General features: G+C 46.1%; 1 protein-coding gene across 6 annotated transcripts in view; it reads left to right on the top strand.

Moving 5' to 3' along the window:
• LOC135539796 (CUGBP Elav-like family member 4) overlaps nt 1-12,655 on the top strand; it is a 113,778-nt gene that overhangs the window by 88,584 nt on the left and 12,539 nt on the right. Inside the window, exons 4-12 of one of the 6 annotated variants that reach the window (XM_064965925.1) lie at nt 261-389; nt 5,760-5,839; nt 6,113-6,253; nt 6,442-6,583; nt 6,830-6,982; nt 9,747-9,851; nt 10,797-10,859; nt 11,085-11,162; nt 12,287-12,430. In XM_064965925.1, coding sequence (XP_064821997.1) covers nt 261-389; nt 5,760-5,839; nt 6,113-6,253; nt 6,442-6,583; nt 6,830-6,982; nt 9,747-9,851; nt 10,797-10,859; nt 11,085-11,162; nt 12,287-12,430 — 1,035 coding nt within the window. Of the gene's footprint in view, nt 1-260; nt 390-5,759; nt 5,861-6,112; nt 6,254-6,441; nt 6,584-6,829; nt 6,983-9,746; nt 9,852-10,796; nt 10,860-11,081; nt 11,163-12,286; nt 12,431-12,655 lie in introns of all 6 variants that reach the window. The other 5 variants (XM_064965928.1, XM_064965924.1, XM_064965923.1 and 2 more) reach the window with 5 other exon arrangements.

Below are 12,655 nucleotides of genomic sequence, written 5' to 3'. Positions count from 1 at the left end.
CTTGTAAACATTCCCCCTTGTGCAAGGCCAGAGCTGAGATTAGTCTTGTTGACTCTGCAAGGACAGCCTGTCAGGCAAAGGCAGAGGGTGAAGCAGACCCTAAACACACACACAAACACACACGCTCTCAGCCTTGCACACTAAAAACTCGATACACTTGAAAACATTCACAGACACACACACACACACACACTCGTCACAAGTGCACACCCACGTGTGCGCACACATACCTGTTCATGACCAGTTCCTCTTTGTTTCAGAAGACAGAAAATTATTTGTGGGAATGCTCAACAAGCAGCAGTCCGAAGATGATGTGCGACGTCTCTTTGAGTCGTTTGGCAGCATTGAAGAGTGCACCATCCTTAGAGGTCCTGATGGAAACAGCAAAGGTCAGTGTGTGTGGTTCCACCACCACCACAGCTATGTAATGTTCATCATCACACCATAGCATTAAGAACATTTCAAACATGTCTTTATTTATTTGTATTTATTTGAGTTGGGATTTAAGCAATTAAATCATTGTCATTGTCACCTTGACTTAACAATAGCCAGATGCATTGTATTCTATCATCACACTTTAGCGTGCTTTCATTTCCGGGATTTATGTTATTTGGCATTTAGCCTATGCCTGGCTAACAGTGACTATTTAGGAAGCTTCACCGTACTCTTCATCAGGATCCGGGGTGAAGTTTCCACTAGGTACAGATCTAGGATCAGATTCCCCTCCCTCAAGAATGGCGCTGCAATGGATAGCTGCCGTTTTACGAGCCTCTGACCAATTCTGCTATTTAGTGGGGGTTTTTGCGCTTTTGTACATAATGATCTGTCATCGTTTCCTATGACCAAAGAGAGCTTCTGGACATCAGAACATCAATCACTAACCTCGATTTGGATAAAGATTTCTACCATAGTGATTCGGCAACCCAGGACATACTGCTCACCCCGGACAAGATGGCGTAAGAGAGGCCGACGTTCAGGCACCCTGACGAAACTACGTTGGCGAGTAAATAAACCGTGTCTACCCTCCTGGAAAACAAACTGCACAAGCTCCGTTCGAGACGATCCTTCAACAGGACATGAAGAACTGTAATATCCTATTTTTCTCGGAGTCATGGCTGAGCAAGGACATGGATAATATGCACTGAGTGTCGGTAAAAATGAGGAACACCTTCCTAATATTGAGTTGCACCCCTCCTTTTCCCCCAGAACAGCCTCAATTTGTCAGGGCATGGACTCTACAAGGTGTCAAAAGCATTCCACAGGGATGCTAGCCCATGTTGACTCGAATGCTTCCCACGTTTGTGTCAAGTTGGCAGGATGTCCTCTGGTGGTGGAACATTCTTGATACACACAGGAAACTGTTAAGTGTGAAAAACCCTGCAGCGTTGCAGTTTTTGACACACATAAACCGGTACTACCATACCCGTTCAAAGGCACTTAAATATTTTGTCTTGCTCATTCAATGGCTGACTGGTACACATACACAATCCATGTCTCAATTGTCTCAAGGCTTAAAAATCCTTATTTAACCTGTCTCATCCCCTTCATCTCCACTGATTGAAGTGGATTTAACAGGTGACATTAATAAGAGAGCATAGATTTCACCTGGATTCATCTGGTCAGTCTATGACATGGATATAGCAGGTGTTCCTAATGTTTAGTACACTCAGCGTACACCTAGCTGGCTTTTCTATGCATCGGCAGAATCAAACGACAGCCTCGAGTAAGCTCAAGGAGGGAGGTGTCTGTCTCTTTTTTATTTGTATTTTTTACAACAGATGGTGTCCAATCTCTAATATTAAGGAAATTTTGAGGTTCTGCTCGCCTGAGTTAGAATACCTCATGTAGACCATACTATTTACCAAGGACGTTTTCATCTATATTTTTCGTAGCTGTCTATTAACCACCACTAAGACTGCACTTATCGAGCTGTATAGGGTCATAAGCAAACAAGAAAATTGTCATCCAGAGGTGTTGCTCCTAATGGCCAGTGATTTTGATGCAGGGAAACTGAAATCCGTCTTACGTCATTTCTATCAGCATATCACCTGTGCAACTAGAGGAGACAAAACTCTAGATTACCTTTACCCCACACACAGAAATGCATACAAAGCTCTCCCTCGCCCTACATTTGGCAAATCTGATCATTACTCTATCCTGCTGATTCATGCGTACAAGCAAAAACTCAAGCAGGAAGTACCAGTGAAGCGCTCAATACGGAAGTGGTCCGATGAAGCAGATGCTAAACGACAGGACTGTTTTGCTGGCAAGAAATGGAATATGTTCTGGGATCCGATTGCATTGAACAGTTTACCACATCAGTCACCGGCTTCATTTATAAGTGCATTGACAACATCGTCCCCACAGTGACCGTGCATACATATCCCAACCAGAGTTGCCACTTTCAAGGAGCGAGGCGCTAATCTGGACGCTTATAAGAAAACTCGCTACGACCTCCGATGAGCCATCAAACAGGCAAAGCATCAATGCAGGATTGAGATTGAATCCTACTAAGCCGGCTCTGACGCTCGTCGAACGTGCAAAGTATCATAGATTACAAAGGGAAACACAGCCATGAGCTGCCCAGTGACGCAAGCCTTCCAGATGAGCTAAATGCCTTCTATGCTCGCTTCAAGGCAAGTAACACTGAACCGTGAGTAAGACCTTTAAACAGGTTAACATTCACAAGGGTGCAGGGCCAGACGCGTACTCAAAGCATATGCTGACCAGCTGGCAAGTGTCTTCACTGAAATGTTCAATACCTACATGTTTAAACAACTATTACACGTAGCACTCACATCTGTAGCCAGGAAATGCTTTGAAAGGCTGGTCATGGCTCACATCAACACCATCATCCCAGACACCCTGGACCCACTCCAATTTGCATACAGACCCAACAGATCCACAGATGATGCCATCTCTATTGCACTCCACACTGCCAACTCTCAGCTGGACAAGATGAATACCTATGTGAGAATGTTGTTCATTGACTGGAGCTCAGCGTTCAACACCATTGTGTCCTCCAAGCTCATTACTAAGCTAAGGACCCTGGGACTGAACACCTCCCTCTATAAATGGATCCTGGACTTCCTGACGGGCCACCCCCAGTTTGTGAGGGTAGGCAACAACACATCTGCCACACTGACCTTCGGGGGCCCCCCTTAGTCCCTTCCTGTACTCCCTGTTCAACCACGACTGCATTGCCATTGACTGCAGAAGCATCATTAAGTTTGCTGACGACATGACGGTGGCAGACCTGATCACAGATGATGATGAGACAGCCTGTAGGCTGGAGATCAGAGACCTGACAGTGTGGTGCCAGAACAGGTTGGTTTAAGTGTTGATGCAGTGGATTGGTTCCAAAACGACCTTTCTAACAGAACACAGTATGTAGCACAGAAGGGTATGAAATCCGAGTTTCGAAGGCTTACAAAGGAGTTCCCCAGGGCTCAATTTTAGGTCCGATCCTTTTTACACTGTATATACATGATATAGGGAAGTCTGTTGACCCTGCAAATTCCCATCTGTATGCCGATGACACAATTATTTATTCTTAGAGCATCTAAAATTGAGAAGACTTTTCAAGACTTACAGTAGGCTTTTGATGTTATTCAAAAGACAGCTATTCGGCCTCCCAGGAGGCACAGTGGTCTAAGGCACTGCATCGCAGTGCTAGCTGTGCCACCAGAGACTCTGGGTTCGAGCCAAGGCTCTGTCGCAGCTGGCCACGACTGGGAGGTCCATGGGGCGACGCACAATTGGCCTAGCATCGTCTGGGTTAGGGAGGGTTTGGATATCCTTGTCTCATCGCGTACTAGCAACTCCTGTGGTGGGCCGGGCGCAGTACACGCTGACCAAGTCACCAAGTGCATGGTGTATCCTCTGACACATTGGTGCAGCTGGCTTCCAGGTTGGATGTGCACTGTGTTAAGAAGCAGTGCGACTTGGTAGGGTTTTGTTTCGGAGGACGCATGGCTCTCGACCTTCGTCTCTCCCGAGCCCGTATGGGAGTTGTAGCGATGAGACAATATATTAACAACAAACAATTGGATACCACGAAAAAGGCAGCTATTCAAATTGAAACTTGTGCTTAATGCAAGGAAAACAAAATGTATAGTTTTCTCTTCCCTGAAAGTAAACAGATGGAGTCACTTGCAGATTTGAACTATAAAAGGCCAGCAAATTGATAGGGTCACCACCTACCACATCTTGTGATTTGGTTAGATGAAAAGCTGAATTCTAAACAGCGCATTAATAATTGTACTCAGAAGCTGAATTTGAAATTGGGATTCTATTTTAGGAACAAATCTCCCTTTTCAATGTAAGTCAGAAAGGATCTTGTTCAAATCACCAGAGTGATTTTTATGGGGATATTGTCTATGCAGGCCTCAGAAAATACCTTACAACTCCGGACACATGGTGTTTTAAGATTTATTACATATTACAAATGCTAGATCACTTACACATCACTGTGCAATGGACTTCTCTCTCCGACAGGAGGCTAAAGCACTGGTACACTTTTTGTGTACAAAGCACTGATGGGACAACTCCTTTTGTATCTCTGTTCCTTACTGACCAGATCAGTCACTCAATACAGTCTTCGTTCAAAGTCGCTGCTGTCCTTGTCTGTACCTAAGGCTAGAACTGAGATGGGGAAACAATATCTTTCCCATAAAGCCCCTTCATCCTCGAACATGCTTCAAAAGATATTAAAGTTAGGGGAGTTAGTGTCCTTGCCTGTTTTTAAGACTCTGATCGACAACACTGTTTGTGATAGCTGCAGTTGTTTCTTATATTCAATGGAATCCGTAACTTGTGACACTAAGGATATATCATGGTACACACATGCCAACACAGTCGTGAAGAGGGCACGACAACACCTCTTCCCCCTCAGGAGGCTGAAAAGATTTTTGCATAGGCCCTCAAATCCTCAGAAGGTTTTACAGCTGCACCATTGAGAGCATTTTCACTGGCTGCATTATCACCTGGTATGGCACATGCTTGGCATCCAACTGCAAGACGCTACAGATGTTACTACGTACGGCCCAGTACATCAATGGGGCCGAGCTCCCTGCCATCCAGAACCTCTATACCAGGCGGTGTTAGATGAAGGCCCTAAAAACGTCAAAGACTCCAGCCACCCAAGTCATAGACAGTTCTCTCTGTTACCACACGGCAAGCGGTACCAATGCACAAAGAAAATACTAAGCTGACCCAAGATCAGCGTCTAGGGGCAACTTCACCTTACACCCTTCATCAGTGCTCTTCATTGGCAGGCTTTAGTGGTAAACCTCATTAGGTTGGTCAGTGCCGCTTCATTGCTTTACTTCATGTTGTTCATCAGCGGGCTTACACTAATCAATATGCGTCATTGCAACTAAGCCCAATGAATACTGTACGCTTTATCATTCACATTCATCAATAAGCCTCATCAGGGAACTCTGTCAGTGAGTTGAATGGGAACGATGGGGACGCCCAATAATCACTGAGCTTGATCATTCAGATTCATCACTGAGTTTCATCGATAGTACTGTAAGTGAAATAATTATCGTTGGGCTTCATCAGTCAACTCCTTATGGAAGAGGGTTTAAATTATGTGGATAGTGACAGACTGTCTGACTGATTGCCTTTTCTCTCTCTCTCTCGCTCTCTCTCTCTCTCTCTCTCTCTCTCTCTCTCCTCTCTCTCTGTTTTCCTCTGTTTATCTCTCTCTGTGTGTTTCTCTCTCCCTCTCTGCCCTGTCTCTCTCTCTCTCTCAGGTTGTGCGTTCGTAAAGTATTCCTCTCACGCTGAAGCTCAGGCAGCTATCAGTGCGCTACACGGCAGCCAGACAATGCCTGTGAGTTCAGTATTCAATATGGTGAGTGTATCAGCTTGTGTGTGTCCTTGGTAGTGTATGTTTGTATGTGTTAACACATGTACTCCTCTTCTCTCTCTCTCTCTCTGTGTGTGTGTGTGTGTGTGTGTGTGTGTGTGTGTGTGTGTGTGTGTGTGTGTGTGTGTGTGTGTGTGTGTGTGTGTGTGTGCGTGCGTGCGTGCGTGCGTGCGTGCGTGCGTGCGTGCGTGCGTGCGTGCGTGCGTACGTGCGTGTGTGTGTGTGCGCGTGTGTCAGGGTGCGTCCTCAAGTCTGGTGGTGAAGTTTGCCGACACGGATAAGGAGCGCACCATCCGGCGCATGCAGCAGATGGCTGGTCAGATGGGCATCTTCAACCCCATGGCCCTGCAGTTTGGGGCCTACGGGGCCTACGCACAGGTAGAACACACACACACACACACACACACACACACACGCAAGTACGCCCACACACACACGCACATACAAAGTAGGGTATGAGCTGAAGCACAAAAACAGTGCAGACGAAACTTGACAAAATAAAGTCACACTCTCTCACTCTCCCCATATCACTCTCCTTTCCCCTGGCTCCCTCTCTCCCCATGCAGGTGCAGCAGCAGCAGGCAGCGTTGATGGCATCAGTAGGTCAGGGGGGCTACCTCAGCCCTATGGCAGCCTTCGCCGCCGCACAGATGCAGCACATGGCCACCATCAACGGACTCCCAGGAGGGCACATGACCCCCACCTCAGGTGAGGGCAGCATTCAAGGGTTCAACTTCTCCACATGTAAGGCAACCATGTTAGGACATTATCAGCTTGGGCGGGGTCCTGGACTTAGTTGTAAGATAAATGTCCCTTAGTTGTCAGTATAAAACAACATCAGTTGTCAATATAAAACACCCTCAGTTGTCAGACCAAACTCTGCCAGTTAACTGGCCTGACAACGAGCAATGTCACCTGCTCATCTCTCTCTTTTTCGTCATCGCTATCTGCCAGGTGGCAGTACCCCCCCTGGTATCGGCGGCCCCACGGTGACCAGTATCCCCTCGCCCATCAGTGTGAATGGTTTCAATGGAATGCCGCCCCCTCAGGCTAATGGGCAGCCCCCTGCCGAAGCTGTGTACACCAACGGGATACACCCCTATCCTGGTGAGCCTCCCACAAGCACCCATATTAGTCATTTAGAAGACGCTCTTATCCAAAGCAACTTACAGGAGCAATTAGGGTTAAGTGCCTTGCTCAAGGGTACATCGACAGACTGTTCACCTAGTCTGCTCTGGATTCAGCACAACATACACTTGCTTAAGGATATATACAGACAATATAACACACACTCACTACCTGCGTGAAACACACTCGCCATAAGGCACACAGAGTATACTCAATGATCTACATACAGTAGATGGATAGAATGGTTTTCATGTTTTTTTTTACCAGTTAAGTTGACTGAGAACACATTCTCATTTATAGCAACAACCTGGGGAATAGTTACAGGGGAGAGGAGATAAATTAGCTAAAACTAGGGATGATTAGGTGGCCATGATGGTATGAGGGCCAGATTGGGAATTTAGCCAGGACACCAGGGTTAACACTCCTACTCTTACGATACGTGCCATGGAATCATTAGTGACCACAGACAGTCAGGACACCTGTTTAACGTCCCAGACAAAAGATGGCACCCTACACAGGGCAATGTCCCCAATTACTGCCCTGGTGCATTGGGATATACAGTGGGAGAACAAGTATTTGATACACTGCCGGTTTTGCAAGTTTTCCTACTTACAAAGCATGTAGAGGTCACATTGTATGATTTTTAAGTAATTAATTTACATTTTATTGCATGACATAAGTATTTGATACATCAGAAAAGCAGAACTTAATATTTGGTACAGACACCTTTGTTTGCAATTACAGAGATCATACGTTTCCTGTAGTTCTTGACCAGGTTTGCACACACTGCAGCAGGGACTCCTCCATACAGACCTTCTCCAGATCCTTCAGGTTTCAGGGCTGTCGCTGGGCAATACGGACTTTCAGCTCCCTCCAAAGATTTTCTATTGGGTTCAGGTCTGGAGACTGGCTAGGCCACTCCAGGATCTTGAGATGCTTCTCACGGAGCCACTCCTTAGTTGCCCTGGCTGTGTGTTTCAGGTCATTGTCATGCTGGAAGACCCAGCCACGACCCATCTTCAATGCTCTTACTGAGGGAAGGAGGTTGTTGGCCAAGAACTCATGATACATGGCCCCATCCATCCTCCCCTCAATATGGTGCAGTCGTCCTGTCCCCTTTGCAGAAAAGCATCTCCAAAGAATGATGTTTCCACCTCCATGCTTCACCGTTGGGATGGTGTTCTTGGGTTGTACACATCCTTCTTCTTCCTCCAAACACGGCGAGTGGAGTTTAGACCAAAAAGCTCTATTTTTGTCTCATCAGACCACATGACCTTCTCCCATTCCTCCTCTGGATCATCCAGATGGTCATTGGCAAACTTCAGATGGGCCTGGACATGCACTGGCTTGAGCAGGGGGACCTTGCGTGCGTTACAGGATTTTAATCCATGACGGTGTAGTGTGTTACTAATGGTTTTCTTTGAGACTGTGGTCCCAGCTCTCTTCAGGTCATTGACCAGGTCCTGCCGTGTAGTTCTGGGCTGATCCCTCACCTTCCTCATGATCATTGATGCCCCACGAGGTGAGATCTTGCATGGAGCCCAAGACCGAGGGTGATTGTCCGTCATCTTGAACTTCTTTCATTTTCTAATAATTGCGCCAACAGTTGTTGCCTTCTCACCAAGCTGCTTGCCTATTGTCCTGTAGCCCATCCCAGCCTTGTGCAGGTCTACAATTTTATCCCTGATGTCCTTACACAGCTCTCTGGGCTTGGCCATTGTAGAGAGGTTGGAGTCTGTTTGATTGAGTGTGTGGACAGGTGTCTTTTATACAGGTAATGGGTTCAAACAGGTGCAGTTAATACAGGTAATGAGTGGGGAACAGGAGGGCTTCTTAAAGAAAAACAAACAGGTCTGTGAGAGCTGGAATTCTTACTGGTTGGTAGGTGATCAAATACTTATGTCATGCAATAAAATGCAAATGAATTACTTAAAAATCATACAATGTGATTTTATGGATTTGTGTTTTAGATTCCATCTCTCACAGTTGAAGTGTACCTATGATAAAAAATACAGACCTCTACATGCTTTGTAAGTAGGAAAACCTGCAAATTTGGCAGTGTATCAAATACTTGTTCTCCCCACTGTAAATATTATTATTATTTTAGATCAGAGGAAAGAGTGCCTCCTATTGGCCCTCCAACACCACTTCCAGCAGCACCTGGTCTCCCATCCAGGGGCCAACCCTGTTTAGCTTCAAAGGCAAGCCAGCAGTGGGATGCAGAGTGGTATGCTGGTAGATCCAGAGACAACAGTATATCATATATGTTACATAATATATTCCCCAATTTTGCTCATTTAATGTAACATTGATAAATATGAGTCTGGGTAGAACACCAGGTATGTTCTAATAGACCTGAGTCCCCAAAGGCCATTGTAACTACTTACGTGTAAAGAGGATGTGGCTTTGGAACAAATCTGTGACTGAGGGTAATTTGTGCAGGAGGTCCATTTTGCTCCAATTACTTCCCATCCTTTCAGAGGGGCTTGATGACGGATTTTTGTCAGGAGGGCTGGCTCTGTAGAAAAACTTGTTTGTGTAGTCGACGGGTCTTGAAAAAGGACAATTAAACAAACAGCTGTGTTATGAATGGTAAGAAAGGTGTTTAGAAAAGGTTATAAACTATAAAAGGTTGCTTATGTATAGTATGCACTTGTGTCATATTCCAATGTTAGCCAGTACGTGTGTCGACTTCCTTGGGTTTGTGAAGAGGGAAATGCTTCTTTCTCCAATCTCTTTCCAGTGTTGCAGGAGGTGGTTTTTAGAGAGGACTCTGAAAAAAACAGCTTGGCTCATCGGAGTTGTTTTGGGGTTCAGGGTGGCTGCTTCCTCTCTTCTCTCTCTGAAGGTACCCATTACCCCTGTCCTCTCCCCTTTCTTTCTATCAGAATGGTACCCATTCTGCCTGCCCTTCCCCCAATTCTTTCAATCAGAACGATCCTGTTTAGTCTTAGTGTTAATTGGTCGGTGTGGTCATATGGTTTTGGTGGTGATGGTAGTGTGGTATGGTGTGTGTGTGAGAGTGTGTTTGCGCATGTGTGCTGTATAATGATTGTGTGTGTGTGTGTTTGTATGTGTGGTGTTTCATGATGGAGATGTGGGTGTGTGTTTCCATGCATGTGTGTGACAGCTTGGTTGTGACGAGTGTGTGGTGTGTGTAGGAGCATGGTATTGGTGTTGGTTATTATTTAGCTGTAATGTTTCCAAGTCTCTGTATACTGTATCTGTAATGTTGTTTGGTCCAAAAATGTGCACCACACAGGGATGTGCTGTAATGTCTGTGGTTTTGGGGGAGAAAAGCCAGGAGTTTTGTGTGGAGGTGGTGGATCTACATTATCCTTGGTCTGCTTCAGTGCTCAATCTGCCCATTCAAACTGGTGTGTGTGTGTGTGTGTGTGTGTGTGTGTGTGTGTGTGTGTGTGTGTGTGTGTGTGTGTGTGTGTGTGTGTGTGTGTGTGTGTGTGTGTGTGTGTGTGTGTGTGTGTGTGTGTGTGTGTGTGTGTGTGTGTGTGTGTGTGTGTAGAAATGTAGTCAGTCTCAGACGCCGTCCTTTTTGCTCAGTCGTTTGAGGGGACATGGTGAGAGACGGGAGGAGTTAAGTTCAAATTCCTCCTTTTACTAGTATTTTTAGTCTCTCTCTAACCACTTTATATCTCTCCCCCTGTCTATTTCCCTCCTTTTTTATTGCCTCTTCCCATCCTTACTGTTTTTATCCTGCTCTTCTCGTCCTCTCTCTCTATTTCTCGCTTTCTCCTCCGCCTCTCTCTCTTCCTCTCTCTCTCCGACTCAACAGCTCAGAGTCCCACTGCAGCAGACCACTTACAGCAGGCTTACACAGGAGTCCAGCAGTATGCAGGTCTGTCAGTTTCACATGGTATGTGTGTGTGTGCGTGCGTCCGTGCGTGCATGCGTGCGTACATACATAATGTGATATGTAGGTGTCTGAGCCTGTTATTTAATCAATTGGTGTGCGTTTGTGTACATATTTCTGTGCATAGAGTGAGAGTGGGTGTAGGTGTGTGTGCACGCGCTCTCCAGCCTTTGAGTGTTATCTGATCTGCTTGTGTGTGTGTCTTAGCAGCCTACCCTGCTGCATATGGCCAGATCAGCCAGGCCTTTCCCCAGCCTCCTCCCATCATTCCACAACAACAGAGAGAAGGTGAGGCGTACACACACATACGCCAGCCCTGGCCTATACCAATCTTATAGAATTCTGTGTTAAAGTGGCTGGTATGTTTTGCTTGTCTCCAGGCTCGTACATTAATAGCAAATGACCAGTCTTTCATAGTGCGTTAATAAGCATTGCCTGACATAGCTGCATTTCCATGTTAAACTGCCTCAATTTTATGTGAGGTGTGCACCTCAATAGCTTCCTTTCCTTGTGTTCTTTCCTTCATCCACACTGATGTGAAGAGCAGTCATCACCTAGGAAAGGATACAAGGAAAGGACATACCATAACTCGAATGTCGGACGTCTGCAGTAGATCACCTGCTGGTGGTGATTCAACATGTAGAATCGTTGGGAAATAGACAGTGTTCTATATTCAGAGGCAATAGGACAGCCACCCACTGCATTTAACAGTTCATTTTTGCCCTGGAAGAAAGCCAGAGAAAACAAGTGAGACAGAGAAGCACACCGGTAGACTGGCTAGAATCAGCCCGTGGAGGGAGAACTCATTGACCTGTGTGCTTGATGACTCAGGCTTGGGACTCTGGCTCCCCCCTGTGGAGTGTAGATGAAATGTATGGGCATTAAAAATGCATCCCAAATGTCACGCTTTTCCCTTCACAGTGCACAACTTTTGACCAGAGCCCTATGGAACAAAGTAGTGCCCTGGTCAAAAGTAGTGCACTGTATAGGGAATGGGTTGCCATTTGAGACACAGCCATCATCTGAGATCAGAAATTGTTCTACATATTCTGTGTATATTCTGATGTTGTGTATCAGTTCAGTTGCTTCATCATGTTGGTTGGTCCGAAAACTCTTCCTTCCTTTTGTTTCTCTCTTGCCTTCCCCCTCTATACCACCACCTGTATCACTCCTTTGCTTTCACGCCACACACACTCTCTCTCCCCCACTCTCCCTGTCCCATCCTGTCCCGTTCTTCCGCCTCGTTCCCATCCCTTTCATCTCTCGCCCTCTCCCTCTCTACCCCTTCCCTCTCCTCCTACCACTCTCTCAATCTCTCCCCATACCCTCCCACCCCTCCCACTCATTTCTCTTCCCCCATCCCACTCTTCCCCTCCCCTCCTCTCTCCACCCCCTCTCCTCTCTATGTGCAGGGCCGGAGGGCTGTAACCTGTTCATCTACCACCTCCCTCAGGAGTTTGGGGATGGCGAGCTGATGCAGATGTTCCTGCCTTTCGGTAATGTCATCTCCTCCAAAGTGTTTGTGGATCGGGCGACAAACCAAAGTAAATGCTTTGGTGGGTAAAAATGATAAAACACCTGTAAAGATGATTTATTCTTCATTATTATCCTTATTATTATTCTTTCACTAATTACTTTCTTTACCGCAGACGCAACCTTTTTTGAAAACATTGAAAAGAGAAATTGTAAATTCCAGAGTTGCTTGAAAATTGGGGGCCCTGGCGGGTGGGATGGGGGTGAATGTGCCTTGTGGGTCTTCTGTTACAGATAAATGTAATGCA

This window comes from Oncorhynchus masou, chromosome 5, assembly GCF_036934945.1.
Source record: "Oncorhynchus masou masou isolate Uvic2021 chromosome 5, UVic_Omas_1.1, whole genome shotgun sequence".
NCBI lineage: Eukaryota > Metazoa > Chordata > Actinopteri > Salmoniformes > Salmonidae > Oncorhynchus > Oncorhynchus masou.
Note: the sequence above shows the minus strand (reverse complement) of the source record. Positions and strands in the feature narration are given on the sequence as shown.